The sequence below is a fragment of the Lycium barbarum genome, chromosome 4, assembly GCF_019175385.1.
Source record: "Lycium barbarum isolate Lr01 chromosome 4, ASM1917538v2, whole genome shotgun sequence".
Lineage (NCBI taxonomy): Eukaryota > Viridiplantae > Streptophyta > Magnoliopsida > Solanales > Solanaceae > Lycium > Lycium barbarum.
In genome coordinates, this window is record NC_083340.1 from 124,390,525 (window position 1) to 124,408,543 (window position 18,019).

The 18,019-nt window shown below is 34.5% G+C and overlaps 1 protein-coding gene across 2 annotated transcripts; it reads left to right on the top strand.

Moving 5' to 3' along the window:
* The first annotated feature begins 9,023 nt into the window (after nt 1–9,023).
* On the top strand, nt 9,024–17,639 carry LOC132636363 (rab GTPase-activating protein 22-like). Of its 2 annotated transcripts, XM_060353198.1 has the most exons (13): nt 9,024–9,187; nt 9,668–9,816; nt 10,810–10,905; nt 11,115–11,218; nt 11,807–11,976; nt 12,111–12,188; nt 12,291–12,413; nt 13,110–13,198; nt 14,501–14,606; nt 15,802–15,899; nt 16,046–16,297; nt 16,913–16,996; nt 17,215–17,639. In XM_060353198.1, exons 2-13 carry the CDS (start codon nt 9,724–9,726, stop codon nt 17,233–17,235), a joined length of 1,314 nt encoding a protein of 437 aa, XP_060209181.1. In that variant the 5' UTR covers nt 9,024–9,187; nt 9,668–9,723; the 3' UTR covers nt 17,236–17,639. The 2 variants fall into 2 exon arrangements, with proteins under 2 accessions (XP_060209181.1, XP_060209180.1); XM_060353197.1 differs by lacking the exon at nt 9,024–9,187 and having other exon boundaries at nt 9,418–9,816.
* The last annotated feature ends 380 nt before the right edge of the window (nt 17,640–18,019 follow it).

The following is an 18,019-nucleotide window of genomic DNA, read 5'->3' on the forward strand; positions in this document are numbered from 1 at the left end:
TCGAAAAAAAGCTCTCGTTTGAGAGGGCTTCAAAAAGATAAGAGTTTACAACTTCTCATCTATGTTTCTTGTTTTTTTTTTCTTTTTCTTTTTCTTTCACTCTTTTGATTTGAGTAATGAATGGTACCACAAAAAAAAAAAATTGAATGGAAATTGACAATGGAGTGCCTGTGTGCTGTGCCACGAGCAGTCTAAGCAAGGAGTCAAGAAGATAGTTACACAATAAAACGGGTTCTACTTTCCTAACTCTACTAATTATTGATTCATTTATAAATTTTTACCCTTGTGATGTTCATGAAATTTGTTTTTCATAATGTTAGGGTAGGTGATTCACTTATATGATGAATTTTCAATGCTTTCTAATCTTAGGAATAACATTTTTCTTGTGATCATATTGTGTTTCGTTATTCTTGCGTAAAGATCATATGTGAAATTTATTTTCAAGTTGTGAGATGATATGAAGTATTTTATTTATAAGGATCATATCAATACTTGAAAATTATTTTTATCATTTTAAGATCATGAGAATTAAGTGTTATGAAGTAAATTACTTATAGTAAAAAAACATATTTTGTAATTGAAAATTGCTGTGACACTTGAGGTCATAAAAAAATGATGATATTTTTTTGTAGACAGGATTTGGGGATTTATTAAAGGTTTAAAACCTTACAAAATTTGAAGTTTTTATTGTGACTTGTGAAGAACATATATTGTGTCTTGAACACTTTAAGCAAAGTCCCATCGCCACTGCCTTACCGCATACGTGTTTATGGATGTAGCATGAAGTCACAAATACTTATGAATATTTATGAAATTCCTTGAAACACAAACCTTCATAGTAAATTTATTAATCCTCTTTTCACACATTCAAGGATTATGATATTGATAGGCATTAATTAACTTTTGCACAATAAGAAATTATCGCTGTAGATTAATGTGACAATCATTCAGTAAAGGACATCACTTTTGAACAGAGAAGTGTATTTCTATCTGTATTTCAAAATGGTGAGGAACATAATATATTTTTTCAGTGTTTTATTCCATGCTGATACCTATTGAAGTACGACAAATGTTTTCTTTTTGGATGAATCTGTTTCATGCTTAATTATGCATGTGATCAAGTCGTAGTGTTAATTTGTGATTTTATTTTTACAATACGTGCATAATAACATGAATAGTAAAGTTCATGAGTTGACATATAAAATATGGGGGTTATCGTTTGAATAATTGTTACAATGTATTTAAAACTGATGTGTACGCTTAAATAGTTTAAATATGAGATATTAAACTTGTGCAACGTGAGGACTTATAACATGATTATCTTAGTTGAAATCAAAGGAATTGAAGTTAGATGTGAGAGATATCATTAAAGAGAAAAACTTCCTTCCAAATGAAAATATTTCAAGAAACATGTATTTCTTGATATAATTTAAAATTCGAAAAAGGTCCAAAAATACCCCTAACGTATGAGAAATGACTCATAAATACCCTCTATCCATCTATTGGTCCAAAAATACCCTTCCATCCACCTATTTGGTCCAAAAATACCCCAACCTATTTTTTTGACTCAAGAATACCCCTCAAACTAACACCCTAATTTTGATGGTATTTTTTCAATTTTAAAATATCACGTGGCTTGTTTTGATTGGATACATATATTATTTAATTTAAAAATTAAACCTCACCCATTTAATCTAATCCATTTTGTAACAAGTTCAAGCTCTATGGCTCAAGAATACAAGTGCGTACTGACTTGTATAACCAGCTCCTAGATAGTCAATTCCTATAGTGCAACATCGAACAGAACATGTTTCTTCCTTGTTTCGGTGCACCAATGGCTGCTGGGATAGGACGTTTCTTCTTTATTTTGGTGCCAATGGCTGCTGGATCGCCATCTTCTTTTGTCTGAGCTTGTTTATGTTTGTTTGTGAAGAAATGACTAGTATGTTTCTCAAAATTCACTGTCAAATAAATTTATTATGGAAACCATAGCGCTTGAACTTGTTACAAAATGGGTTAAATTAAATGGGTGGGGTTTAATTTATAAATTAAATAAAATATGTGTCTAATCAAAACAAGTCACATGGCATTTTAAAATTGAAAAAATACCATCAAAATTATGGTGTTAGTTTGAGGGGCATTCTTGAGCCAAAAAAAAATAGGTTGGGGTATTTTTGAACTAAATAGGTGGATGGAGGGGTATTTTTGAACCAATAGATGGATGAAGAGTATTTGTGAGCCATTTCCCATACGTTAGGGGTATTTTTGGACCTTTTCCGTTTAAAATTTTGTATATATGATAGCCCTACATGTAAGGCTGGGCATAATATGGTTCAAACCGAAAAAACCGACCGAACCGAACCGAAGTTAATTTCGGTTTCGATTTTTCGGTTTATTCAGCCCGATTCGGTTTAAATTATAAGATTTCAACATTCGGTTCGGTTTTCAGTTTATGCAAAATTTAATTCGATTAAACCGAAAAACTGAATTTTAACAAGCCTTTTTTTCTTGAAACATCTATTATACATATATATTGGGATTTTGCCCGTAACTAATAAACTAAAAGGCCCAAATCCCAATCCCAATATAAAAATATCCAAGTCCAACCCAATTATTGATACCGTATCCAACTATCCATCTAAATATGGATAATATTATAGATGTCTCTTTATAATATGTGACTGTGGTCTGTGTGTTAGTATAGTAGAGAAAATACGACAAATTTCTTGAAAATGTATAAAGCTTATACTGAGAGGAGAAACAAAGAGACCAAAACAGTTTATTGTCTAGCTGAAGTGTTGATTGCTTCTCACTATCAAGATGTCTTATTAATCCTCCATTTTGTTTCATCTATTATGAATGTTGAAACCATAAAGTCTGGATCCAATTGATTGTAGCTGGCTTTTGTATACCAGTGCTAAAGATTGGACAAAGAGAAGATAATAGAATGGTTGTCATTAGGTTTCTGTTAAATTGATGCTTAACTATGTCATCCATATCTAAACCAAAAAAACCGAACCGAACTCGCAAAAACTAAATCGAATTGAAGTTATTTCAGTTCGGTTTCGGTTCCTATTTTTTACAAACTGAACCGAATTTGTGAAACCGAACCGAACCGAACCGACCGAACGCCCAGCCCTACCTACATGTGATGGTATGACTTGTAGAAAGTTTTGAGACTTAATCGATATTACCATTGTTGAAAAACCTGTTTTAATTATTTGCTTTTCTTTGTAATTATCGAATTGCTATAGCAAAACCCAAAACAGAAGAGACATCCAGCTTGAGGCGGAAAGTAATTATGAGTGGCTTAAATCAAAATCAGAGTAATAATTTGAAGTGCACTTCGTCAAGACATGAATCAGCTAATGCAAATAACTTGCATAAAGTAAGTCGTGATTCTCAAAAGGAATGGCACTAAAGCCCTTAATTTGTAATTACTAACGGTGGCAACCTGTCATGACCCAGCTAGGGGCCGTGACGGGTACCCAGGGCCAACCGCCGAGCACCGCTCGTACTAGTACTCCTTAGGCTTATTTAACTATCATTTATCAGATTCATGCTCGATTTATAAGAAAACCCGTTTTTCTTTAGAAACATAATGTATTTATACACATGAGCCCTTAGGCTAGCAAAATAATATATATATGTAAATATTTACACAATGACCACGCCGTGAGACCGCATGACCCACATTGAGTATCTACGAGCCTCTATGAGATGACATTTACAATTGTACACAAAAGAATCATCATAGGCACCTCCAGGACAATGGGGTGCTTTCGGTCAGCTAACAGCCTCTAAGAATCTGGAGCAAGATCTCCTCCCTGTCTACCTGTGGGCATGAACACAGCGTCCAAAGAAAACGAGCGTCAGTACGAATATTGTACTGAGTATGTAAGGCAGGAATGAAATAAACAAACATAATAGGAAGATCATGAGTCGAGAGGCAAAGGTATAACCTGCACAAGTGTCATAGGCAATCACATTACTTACATATATCACATTTTACATAATCCTAGTATACATGTCGTCACATCATATAAATCATCTCATCATAGTCCTCGTCGTTAACCCGCGTCCGGGTAACCATCATATGCCGCCCACTAGTGGTGATCATGCCCGACCCTCTAGGCTCGGTGTAACATCGCAGCCCGCCTTAGCGGTGACATGCCCGACCATCTAGGCACGGTGGAATCATATGCAGCCCGCCTTAGCGGTGACATGCCCGGCCATCGTGGCGCGGTGGAATTATATCATAACAAAATCAATCATAACACATCACTCTTACACATCTCATACCATAGTATCATGTTATCATTTCTTGGTATTCCATGCATCCCATAGTCGTATTACAAGTTAGCATTATTTATCATCTTATTGTCATAGCATACATTAGCGTTAGGAGCATACATTAGGCTTTAAGGCAACCACACTATGTCGGGGTGACGTAAGGTCGTGAACCCCCGATTGTATTATGGACATTTTATGGGTATCATGCTTCGCCTTGAAGGAAATAAGGCATAAGGCGAGTGGTAACAATAATAACATCATTAGCATTGTAGGAACATCGTGCCACAATTTCTTGAATCTCTATACTCTAGCTCATTGTCATTATTATCATGCTTATAGGTGATTCGATATATAGAAGGACTCATAAGCTTCATCTTATAGAAAGATTATGGAAAAATTGAAGGATTCATGCCTTTTGAAAGAAGAGTTAAGACTCACATACCTTTCTTGTTTAAGCTATCTAGCGTTCGCTTATTCTCCTTCAATGTCACGTCTCTACCTTCAAAAGAGGATTCATACTAATGTTAGTTAATCAACTATAAGAACGCACTACTATTTCTAGAGACAATTGGGCAGCACTTCCTTTGTTTATACTACCTTTCCCATATTCCATATCAACTCCCAACACCCACAACAACAACAACTACAATATAGCAATCAACAATCATCATTCATATACAATGACCATGATCCACCATTTCTCTTCATTTTTACCACCTTTATGGTTTTGGGTTCGCTATCGTATTTTCTCATGTATCACACTTATCTCATGGTCTACATGTCGTTTATAACACATTCATACTCACAACACACTAACATTCATGATTCAATTCAACTACCATTCACTCATGGCACTATTCACTCATTTATGACCCATTTGCTATGCTTTTCTACAATTCGGGTATCTTAACCTTCCAATACCTTAAACAACATGAAATGGTCATGAAACTTACCTTGGATGATGGTGGAACAAGCCTTGAGTGGAGTCTCTACTCTAGCACCAAAACCCTGCTTCACCTCTTTTGGTTTTCTTTAAGGAAGATGAACTTGAGCTAGGTATCACACTCTTGTTTTCATGAATTTGGCGTTGTTGATCTTGATTTTTCCTTGATTCTCTTGAATTCTTGTGGATGAAGTGTTTTGGAGTATTCTAGAGAATTCTTAAATTGTGAAGATGAGAAATGAAATGAAATGAAATGAGCTTGGGGTCCTTTATACTTAACTTAAAAATCTGATTTTTGTGAACAATAGTCGGGATGCACAGTGGCCGTAAACCCAGTTTACGGGCCATATTCTGGTTTACGGTCCGTCCTCCACGACCATATTTAAGCATATCAAAAACAGAAAGGTTTGCTGTAGGCCATGGTGGTTTACGGTCGCAGTTTACGGGCCGTATTTCGATTTACGGTCCGTATTCTGAGTCGTATTTAACCATTTCAACATTTGACAGAAAGTTGAAGTTTTGATAGTTGGAGGACGATGGCACTTTACGGTCCGTAAATCACTTTACGGCCCGTATTGTGTTTTATGACCACTGGGTCGCAATGCAAATCTGTAACCTTCGCGTTTTCAAAACTCATTGGTAGTCATTCCCTTCTTAGTAAAACATCGTACACTCATACTCTTCGTTGGTCTATTCATTGTATGCTCACGGAAAATTTTCGGAGGTGTCACACAACCCAACCTTACTGATTGGAGATCCCATGGCAAAGGTTCAATATGGTAATAACAAGCTGTCTAGTAATTGAAGAAGTACCATAATTTATCTTTTTATCTTAGTCCCTTCGTGAATGATTAATTATCATGGTACTTGATGTAACGGGTAGGAAGAGTAGATACTCTGAATGAATTCATAGCAAATGACGCTAGATATGCTTCTGTTACACATATCCTTGAAGGATTAACCTATTCGAGTGTGGTTGTGAGGCCACAACATATGAGATTGGGTTTTTCTTTGGAGCACTCGCGAATCAAGATACGAGCACAAGGTCGTTAACACGCGATCCTGTTTATGAACTCAATAAAAATCTCGTATAATGCGTATGTTGAATTGAAGATCAGGCTACAAGGCCCTAGTTCAAGACTTTTGTTCACTATGGTCCTTCCAGTTAGAAGTCATCATACTAAGTGAGGTTCAAGTCCACAAGACACCTCCAATGAAATCATTATAAAAGACTGCTTTTGTGTTCTTTAAATTCTTGAATCATGTGGGGATTATTAGAATTTATTTTAGATGTGATTTGAAATTTAAACACACCTCTGAAAAGACATAATATATTATGAATAGGTATTACTCATCTTTAAAGAATACACCTATTCATTATGAAAATGTGTCATCCAATCTTAAGGGTTGCATTCTTTCTTTGAAAAGGTGTTTTAGTTTTTTTTTTTACATCTTATAAATACTAGATTTGCTGTAGGTTTTCAGCACTTAGAAAATATTTCAGACTTAGGAAAAATTCTTGTAACAATTCTACATTTGTACCTCTTCCTTTCTACTAAAGCAGTCGAGAGATTAAAAGAGTTCTCCGGAACTTCTATTTGAGTGCACATTAGAAGATTCCTGAGTGGTTCATTGTATCTTGAGAGTAGAACGCTATTTTGCTATTTGCACCGGGGTGGCGACGAAATCTACTTTGAAGACAACGCTATCCATAGCGTGCCTTGAATCGGATTTTTCAATTTCAACTTTGTCTTATCTACACTGTTATTACTATATTTTGTTTGTCTCTTATTTATTCTTCTTAACGTAATCATTTCTAATATTTTTCCAACATAAGCACCAATCCCAATAATTTTCAATGATTAGATTCAATGTAAATCTTAAAAAATTAATAGACATTGTCTGTCTTCTTCAAAAATCAAGTTTAACAATTTTTAATCATGATGTTTTTTAAAGTTTCTTCAATCAATCAATCAATCATAAATCATAAATAAGTGATAGGTCCTCTTTTTTTTTTTTTTTTTTTTTTTTTTTTTTTTTTAAGTGGAGAAGATGGGAAAAAAAAAAGAAGAAGAAAAAGGAGGAGGAGGAGTAAAACATTAGTTATCTAGATACGAATTTCAAAAGCTTAAGAGGTCATTTGATAGTTAGTTAGAATTATGTAGGTATTAGTAATATACGCATTAGTAACACAGGTATTAGTTATGCATGTTTTAGTTATGTAAGTATTTGTTGTACAGGATTTAGTTATGTATAATTATTTTTTTGGATGTTGGTTTGTTATATTAAAAGTAAATAAATACTATATATTTTTAAAATTAAAATATTTGTTTACAATAAAATTAAATTTTCTTTTACAAAATATTATAATATTATCTTACAAAATTATAGAAAAATATTTGCTTAGAAAAGAAAAGTATTTAAGTGGGGAGTGCTAAGGGTAATATTGTCATTTTAACTTTTTATTCATGTATTAGTTATTCATGTATTAATTATTTCATCTTCAACCCCACATAAAATAATGTATAGATTCGGTCATAATGTATACATGTATTAGTTGTGTAAGTTTTTTAATTCGCAAACCAAACGTCATACTAATTTTATAAATGAATAACTTACTTCCTAACTAGCTACTTAACGCGATATAAGCATGCAAAATTAATACATGAATAAGATATCTCTTTACTAGCTACTAAACTTGATATAAATTAATACAAAAACTAATACATAAATAGCTCGCCTCTTGTCCAAGTACCAAACGAACCCTAAGTTATTTCATTTAATGATCCAACTTGTCATACACCGTCAAATTCTCATATCTATATTAACTGAACCTTTTTTAGTAGGACCAAAAATTAAATTCCCCTCCTAAGTAGGACATTTCAGTAAAAATTTCTTGAAAAATCAAAGAAGAAAGTCGTTCCCTTTGAGTTGACCCAAATCCCACGTTTGATATCAGACCAAATACAAGTGGACCATTTCCAAATGGCCCTCTCCCCACTTCCTCTCTCCTCTCACCGCATTTCTAGGGTCATTTGCATTTGTTCAATAATTTTTTTGGCAGGGAATAAGATTTATACTTTTTAATCATAATATTTCGCAAGTTATGTCGGAGCTTGTTTGGATGGGTGTTAGTTATTGTATCGTATTATGTTGTTAGTTTAAATACAATATTTATTTTTATTGTGCTTTATGTATTGGTGTTTAAATTCATCGTTACGTAACAACGAAAAATATCATTTTATGTAAAGACCGATTTGGTGTTATCGCGTCGTTACCTTATTTTTTTTTCTTATTTTTTCTTTACTCATTATCTAATAATTATATTTTATCATTTATCATAACTTTTCATGATGGCTATACATTGTATCCTAATTTTTTTATAGGTTTATCCTTCAAATTGTTAATGTCTAGCATTATGCAACGAAGAAAAATAACACAATCTATCCATATATTGTATTTATTACAATAATGTAATACAATATAATATAATATGATACATTACGAAAGAATAGGCAACAACCATTCAAACAATTAAAGAACTTATGTCTCACATGGGAACGATTTTGAAGTATAAAAATTAAAGACCAGGGCAAAAATTAAAGATAAGCCCATTTGAAGGGGAAACTGTGCAATTTCTTCACATTTCTCGGTCAAATAGACCAATCGACGACCCCACTGTCCAATCTGGACATTCCCTAACCCCACGCCAACCCCACCCACACCCCCAGTTTGTGAGAAGAAAGCAACAGGAAATTTGAGAAACAGGCTGCCAAACATGCATCAACTACCCTCAACTCCTTAATGCAAATAATACTCTTGAAACATAAAAACAAAAGTCAAAAAATATACTACCCTTTTCCCTTTGTACTTTTTTTTTTTTGCTTTTAACTGGTCTTTCTATCTCTGTTAAAACCCCAACCACCTAAGCAAAAAAAAATAAAAATAAAGGTATGATGTGGGTCCCCCTTTCTGTTCTTATTATTGAAATTCAGATCAACGGTTGTTACTTGTTAATATAGAAATTGTTGATTTGAGGAGCTTTCGAGGTAGCAAAAAATTAGATTTTAATTGTCAATTAATGTGAGTTGTAGTACTTTTTACTAATTTTTAAATATATAAATTTTATTTTGAATAATTTAAAGGTTTTATATCTAAATTTTCGGTTAAAATTAAAACGGTGGGACTCTTGAAATCTGAATTGTGTCGCGTAGATTGGGGCAGATGTCGCGTTAAAAGAAAAAGGGGGAAACTTTTCCTACCCTGTTTTCTTTAATTTTCTGATTGTGCTTTTGTTTGCTTTTTAACTAGTCTTTTTTATCTCTCTGTTAAAACATCAACCAGCTAAGCAAATAAAAAATAGGTATGAGGTGGGTCCCACCTCTGTTCTTGTTGTTGAAATTCTGATAAAGCTTAGTTGGTATTGAATAGTTGATTTTAGGAGTTTGCTTTGAAGGTAGCAAAAACCTTTTAAGACATTGTCAAGAATGTGGAGGAGCCATGGAGCTACTGCTGATTCATTCTATCAAGTTCGTCCTGAATATGCTGATGATGTTCCAGAAACCAAGTTTAGAATCAAGGTAATTGGTCTTTTCTAGATAAATATTATCATGATTGTACAATATACTCCATCTGTTCCAATTTATGTTCCAATTTACGTGACACTTTTCGCTTCCCGGTAGTCAATTTGAATAATCTTGGGAGCTAAGCTTGATTAGATTTCCCGAGAGACAATTTGACTAATCTTTGAAGCTAAATTTGATTAGATTTCCCGAGAGACAATTTGACTAATCTTTGAAGCTAAACTTGATTAGATTTTCCGAGAGTCAATTTGACTAATCTTTGAAGCGAAATTTGATTAGATTTCATGAGAGTCAATTTGACTAATCTTTGAGCTAAATTTGATTAGATTTCCCGAGAGTCAATTTGACTAATATTTGAAGCTAAATTTGATTAGATTTCTCAAGAGTCAATTTGACTAGTCTTTGAAGCTAAATTGGATTAGATCAACTTAATATTTTAAAATTAATATTTGGATATTCAAGAACTATATGAGAAGTAATATGAGTTCTAATTCTTCTCATGTTAATATGATGAACATATGCATTTACAGTGTTTGAAGCTAAATTTGATTAGATTTCTGAAGAGTGTTTACAGTGTTTGTAGCATATGCATTAAGCTCCTAAAAAGTAAATACCTATTCTCCTATCCAACCAACACTCGTTAGCTATAAACCCCCTACTCCATGTATGTAAATACTCCCAAATCTATAAGCATCATAGTTATTACACTTATGTAAGGTTCGAGATTTGCAATGAATCTTTTTAGTCTTGTTAAAAGCTTGTACGTCAATGTAAAGATAATCGTGACATTTAAAGAACCTCTAGTTTTAGATAACTCCTGATTTTCTCTGGAATGAATGAGCTCAAATAGAGCGTACGGAAGAGGATTCATATAACGACCTCAACTTGGTTTTGGATTGAGGTGTGATTGATGGATTGAATTGAATCCTTGTCACCCTTCATTTCTAATGTTTTTCCTCATATTTATTATCTAATGATCTATTTATTCAGGTTGGGAAAACCCTAAGTGCAAGAAGATGGCATGCTGCATTTACCGAAGAAGGTTATCTTGACATAGGCAAAATACTTAGTCGAATTTGTCGTGGGGTAAGGTTAGCTTCAAGTTACTGTCAGTTTATGTGCCATATAGTTCAGTAATATTGCAATTCTGCATCTTTATTGTTTGTTTGATGCTATTTTTTTTTTTGTGGTACTGATTTAATAAATTTGTGTGACATAATCCTAGTCTTTCTTAAACTATTTTTGGCAAGTTCAGTGTACCAGAATGCTAAGTATCGAGTATTCGTGGCTTTTAGGGTATTCATCCATCAATTAGAGGTGAAGTTTGGGAGTTCTTACTGGGTTGTTATGATTCAAAGAGCACATTTGAGGAACGAGAGCAGTTACGACAACGTCGGAGGTATATTTTTTCTTTATTAAGCAAGTATGAATATACCCGGACAACAATTAAATTTTTGCAAACTATGTGCTTCATCATCCTAAGCTAGTTACTCGAGTAGAATTACAAGAGAAGTTATTGTTGGAGGTGACTCAAAAATAGTTTGTTTTCAGCTGCTTGCAGGATCTAGGCTTTCCAAACCGCTTCATATGGAATAGTTACATCATTAATTAACCCATCATTTTGTCCAGAAGATAAACCCTGTGAATAGATGTTAATTTACAATTAGATGTTGAAACTTAAACCCATTTTTGTATCCCTAATACTAATGACCATTGTTCTTTTCGTCATAAAATATGCATATTGCTATCTCGTTTTGCTGCTTCAAATGTTGCATCCTGGAAGTCCTTGTACTCTATCTTGCGCGGGTGGTTTCCAAAGCTTCATATATGAAGATTTGGCTTTTGCATATTTTGTATCTATGATTCAGCAACAGACAAATTATCTTCACTCGTGAAATTTGATAATACTTTGCCATTCAACAGTATATATCAATACTGATCCATTTCAAAATCACATTCTCAACACGCATTTCTTGTATGCATTCAGGGTACAGTATGCTAGATTGAAAGAAGAATGTCGTGTGATGTTTCCCTTGATTGGAAGTGGTCGGTTTATTTCTGCACCTGTAATCACCGAAGATGGTGACCCTATTCGAGATCCTATAGTTCTTCAAGAGTTGAATGCGGCAAGAGAACCAACTTCAGCTGGTCAAAATGGTATTCCTTAACATGTTCAGTTTCCAAGTAGTCTGCTTTCTCTTTCTCGTTCTCTCTGTCTTCCTGTCGTTCTGGTGGAAAGGTTCTTGTATGCTGCATACAGTGACCGTTTTTTTGATATCATGGAATTGCAGGTCTTTCTGGTGATTTTGAATTGGTGAAGGAGCACGACAAAAAAATAATCCAGTGGAAACTCTCGTTACACCAGATAGGTTGGTTATGTATACAGATTGCATAAGCTTGTTTCTGTATCTTCACAATTAATTTCTTTGTTTGTATGTTAAATCTTTTCATCCTTGTTCGTATTATGCTAGGATTGGATGTGATTCGTACCGACAGGACACTTGTCTTTTATGAGAAACAAGAGAATCTATCGAAGCTTTGGGATATTCTGGCTGTTTATTCTTGGTTTGACAAAGAAGTTAGTTATTGTCAAGGTGGGTTATTATAGTATGCTCTTAAGATAATTCTTCCAGTATTTTGGCTTCTTTGTGATCCTGTAATTGCTTTAGCACAGTGAATCGTTTGCAATAGATCAAGGGTGGCCCAGTTGGTTGAGCATGAGGCTTTCATAATGGAGGTCTCAAGTTCGAAACCCCCTGCCTACGATAGCAGGGGATTTATCTCTCCTGTGTGGTTTGCGGGCACAGGAGCGGGGTTTACCCTATGCGCACCCAAAGGGTAGCGGCTGCGAGTTCCCTTGTCAAAACAAAAAAAAAAAAAAAAAAAGAAAAAGAAGAAGAAGTTAGAACTCGTGTTAGTGATACTAGTTTGAATGTTCTAGTGTTTACTTATTTTGACTTACTACTATGCACTATGCTTAAGTTGACGATCTTTTCCAATTGCTCAAATCTGTGTACCCTCAAAATCTCTATAAGTTAAATGTTCCATCATAAATTGTTCTTGCAAGGGAAGGTATCCATATTTTACGCACGGTCCTTTTGTGTTTTTTCTTCACTCCAGCATTCATATTTTTGTCATTGTCCGCATAAACTTTATCTCCACCGGAAAATCATCCTTCTACTTACCTTTTTGAGTCCATTGTATTCCTTATACATGATCACAAGCTTCTCTCTTATTTATTGCTTCGAGCTTGTGCTGAAACTCTTTTAACATTTGACAATGCTGAACAGGAATGAGTGATCTTTGCTCTCCCATGATTATGCTACTTGATGATGAAGCAGATGCGTTTTGGTGCTTTGAACGTATGATGAAGAGACTGGTACAATAATATTAATCTTTACTCAGACTGCCTGCGTATGCCCTAATTGTGTAAATTGTACTTTGAACTACCATGGGCTATCCAGTCCTAATATAATCTTACTACTCTGATGCCTGGTAATTTCCTGAATTTTTTTGAATACTCGCATCATTTCGTAACAGAACTCTTTTGTTATCCCCCTGAATTCCAGTATACATCTGGATTAACAAATAAAAAAGAGGATTTCATTTTTCACACTGTGTGTTGCAGTGCTTGCCATAAAAATGGTTGGGGCAGTAGAGTTACAACATTGGTGGTGTCCACTGACACACGCGCACATACACCCCCCCCCCCCCCCCCCCCCCCCCCCAAAAAAAAAAAAAAAAAAAACCCACACACACACAGAGATGGAGGCGGGAGAGACCAGTGATTGCCATCTATCCTAAATTTGACAATTAACCACTTATGATACCTTGCCTAACATTGTCGTGTCTGTTACATGCTTCCATATTTGATCCAGGCACAAGTTTCCTCGATTAGCATCTCTTTTTAAGCATTTTGAATTATACAGGCTTATCCTTCTAATCCTAAATGCATTATTCCTTTCGTACCGAGATAGTTTCTTTCCATTGCGGTTTGAAATGCCGTTAAGGTTTAATCTTCTCCGCAGAGCTGAGAGAAACATTATGTTGTAAAGAGTAGAGCAATATTGAAGAATGAATTGACCTTTTATTAACTTGTACTGTGCAGTATCTAAAGGGCTATACACGACTGTAACATAGAGTCCTGATACATACAAAGTCTGTACATGATAACTATAGGAGATAAACCTGGATGACAGAAAAACAATTTAAATAGTACTAAATGAACTGAAGTGATTGAGATAAAGTCTGAGTCAAAAACAGGAAAACAACATAAGTAATACAAAAATAAACTTCAGTCCTTATTAAGTTGTGTGCATTTATCCCTTTGATATCTAGTAGCATTGCTATCCCTTGCAATTCCTTAGATTCTGATAGTTCCATCGGCAATCATACATACAATCATGTCAAATCCTTCATCCTTTCTATTTGAGCTGAAGTTTCTTAGAGGACAGAAACAATCATAAATTATATAAGAAGAATATCTTACTACACCAAAATTAAAATATCCGGGAAAAGCTGATGAGGTTACACAACTCAGGTTGTTGAAACTTCATTCCTTAGTTTCTGTGCTTATAGATATGCATCTATAGGCTTTTACATCTTTAGCTGCTGGTTTAACATACATTATTTATGTTTGTAATATTGTGACTAATACTAGGTGTTTTGACCCATTTTAAAGAGAAGGAATTTCAGATCTACTGGAAATTCTGTTGGAGTGGAGGCTCAGCTGAGTAATCTAGCATCAATAACTCAAGTTATTGATCCCAAACTTCACCAGCACTTAGGTACCATCTCTCTACTTTATACTTAAATACTGAGCTATTCCGATATATGTATAGTTTTATGACTTCAGCCGATCTATAGTATCTTTTGCTAGTTGAGAATTAGGGGCCCCGGAGCTAGTTTTTCAATTACGGGTTCAGTCAAATTCATTAGTTTTGATTTAAATTCTATATTTGTCATAAAAAATTCTATTGAATGTATACAAATTATTAAGTTAAATCTCAAAACTTAAAAGGAAGGGGAGCCTTGGCGTAACTGGTAAAGTTGCTGCCATGTGACCAGGAGGTCACGGGCTCGAGCCGTGGAAACAGCCTCTTGTAGAAATGCAAGATAAGGCTGCGTACAATAGACCCTTGTGGTCCGGCCCTTCCCCGGACCCCGCGCATAGCGGGAGCTTAGTGCACCGGGCTGCCCTTTTCAATAACTTAAAAGAACTAAAATTTTGAACTCATAAACTTCAAATCTTGGTTATGCCTCTGGTGAGAATTATATTTTGTCTAAGAAATTGATACTCATTAATCAATCCTTTTGTTTAAAATTTACATAACATGAGCAGGAGTCAATTATGCACCATACTATATGTCCTAGTAATTCTTTCACAACCAATAGATAAGACCTTTTTCTTTGTGTGTGTGAAGTTGAACTGGCAGAACTAGAATAAATTGGAAGTTAAAGATACCTTCACTAACATTCTGTTTGCTGGCTGGGCATGTCCAAGTTGGCTTAGCGGCAGCAGGCTTTCCTTGATTTTGTTAAATTTTAATTATATTAAATTTGATGGTTGAAAAAAGGGGTGGAAAATGTGGATAGTGCTATTTTGATAGCTTACTTCTTAACACAAGCTTCTGTTCAAATTCATTGATTTCTTTTGACTTTCTTGAATTTCCGTTATGTTAGAATATTCTGGTCTATATAGAGCTCTGTAAATTTTCCCATCAATTGCTTTTTACGTTGCTTCAGTTATCGAGACACAATCAGTACCCAGTTTGAACTGATTAAAGAACTAGCTTGCAGCCATTTTGAATGTTCTTTTGTGAGCTGAGTCTCTCAGTGTGATCCTCTTATATATATTTAATTGTTTGAGAATTAATCTTCTTGTACAAATTTTAATTATCAAAAGTATTCCGTGATTCTCTATTTTTATGCTTCATCTTGTTGAAAAGTATCATTGAATTTCTTCGTGATGTTGGCCCACAGAAACATTAGGTGGAGGTAATTACGTGTTTGCTTTTCGAATGCTCATGGTTTTGTTCCGTCGAGAATTTTCTTTTGCTGATTCATTATATCTTTGGGAGGTAAGATTCATTACCTAATAATGTTTTCCTGATCGTTATTTAAATGGCTTTGCATCTGGATGCCTGCGAAGCCACTAATAAATTTTCCTTCTCTAAAAATTTATGGTTTTGACCATGATGTTCGTATTGTCCACTTTTTCCAACAGATGATGTGGGCTCTGGAATATGATCCGGAATTTTTTCTTATGTCTGAAGACCCTAACTTAATTGCTGAAAAATCTGGACAAGCAAAAGTAAAATCAATACGCCAGTACGGGAAATATGAAAGAGAGATTTTGAGAAGTGGAGGTAAAGATGCAGAAGCTCCCCTCCCAATTTCTGTTTTCCTAGTAGCCAGCGTCCTGAAGGACAAGAGTGCGAAGTTAACAGAAGCTAGAGGATTGGACGAGGTTGTTAAGGTTGGTTTGACAAATATGTAAATTAGGTGCTATTTTGGTCTCCAACTCATGGATTCCCTTTTCCTAATCTCTGATAGGCAATTATCATAGTCTATGGTGAAACAAGTTAGTTAATAAGCACATCATACAGAACTTCTGATCACGAAAATTCACATCTACCCTTACTGCCCCTTGTAGGATGAATAGAAAGGATAGCTATTGCATTTAAAAATAAAAAAACCGCTATAAGATGGTTTTTTGGACCTGTAGGCTGTAGATTTTAAAGTACATACATAAAAGATAATTTCAGGCAGAGACACTCTTAGCCTCTCATTTATCTAGTGTGTTATGGATATCTACTGTTAATTGATTGCACCAAAGATTTGAAATCCACATGTATTTGTCATGCAACCGATATACTGGATATTCCAAGAATTAAGAAGTCCGTGAAAAGTGTCTAAAATCTAAATGACTGTTACAAATTATGGATCTCTAGTATAGATATGCAAATGGAGTATATGTAGGTTGTGTTTTTGACGTTTTCGGTTACTTGTAAGTTTTACTTCATTCCTTAGTTAGATCATTTCTTGCCCATTAGGAATTCATACTCTAAATTATTTGCTTAATATTTTTCAGATACTGAATAACATTACTGGAAACTTGGATGCCAAAAAGGCTTGCAGTAGCGCAATGAAACTTCAAAAGAAGTATCTTAAGAAGGTAACCTTTCCTAAATGATGGTTAAATCAAAATGTGTGTCCAACTTTATTGTCACATTACAAGTAACATGAAAGCAAAAACATGATATCACCCGTAAGTACATGAGAAACTGTCATTCTTGCAGTATTAGTATCTTACTGTAAAAAAGGTAGCAATATTTGCAAGATTGATTAAGAAAGACTGATTTCATTTGTAAATACTGCTTCTGGTTAAAACAGGCAGCCAACAACAATAGGTAGTCGAGCAGAGCGACTACTATGGAGCTCATGTAATATTCTCAATGAAAACAACGGTATCAACTTTTTTTCTTCCGGTAGCAACTCATTGCCGGCCAAGAAGGTATGACAAGAATCTATATTCTGATTTTTGGCCCTGTCGAGGAACATTAGCTGCTTTTGCTACTGTTGTTGTGATGTTCTAAGACATGTAAAATACCATTCTAATCTGGTCCCATATTAGGGTTCTCTTTATATACGTGTACTGATTCAAAGTATAATGTGCTCTCAAGGGTCTTCGGAGTACAAGGACACTCTTCCAAAGGTTTGTATTATTAAAGTTGTAAAATACCAAATGTTATTTTCCATCAAGGGAAATTGGAGGAATAAGTTTATCCAGACGATAATCTCATTCATGTTTCGGGACAGAGCAATGTTTTCATCTTAGTTTTGATTTTCTTTTATGCTGGCTTTTAAGATATACAGTCAAAATGCTCCGAGACAAAAATCAAGAGGGAAAGCACAATAAATGGAGAGCGATAACAGAAAAAACTCCTAACGTTAATATTCTATGTGAATGATTTTCTTGAATGTGGCCGCCAGAAATACTCATGAGCTGAAATAGAAATGGTCAAAGAATACTTTTTACAAAAAGGAGTAAATTATGCTAAACATCTGTGCAGTATGATATAATCACATTACAAAGAAACTGCTCATCTATTTTGCAAAGTGAATTATATTGCAAGAAATATTTAACTAGCAAATAAGTCTAAACTACTACTCCTAAGTTAGTCGATTCTTGAAAACA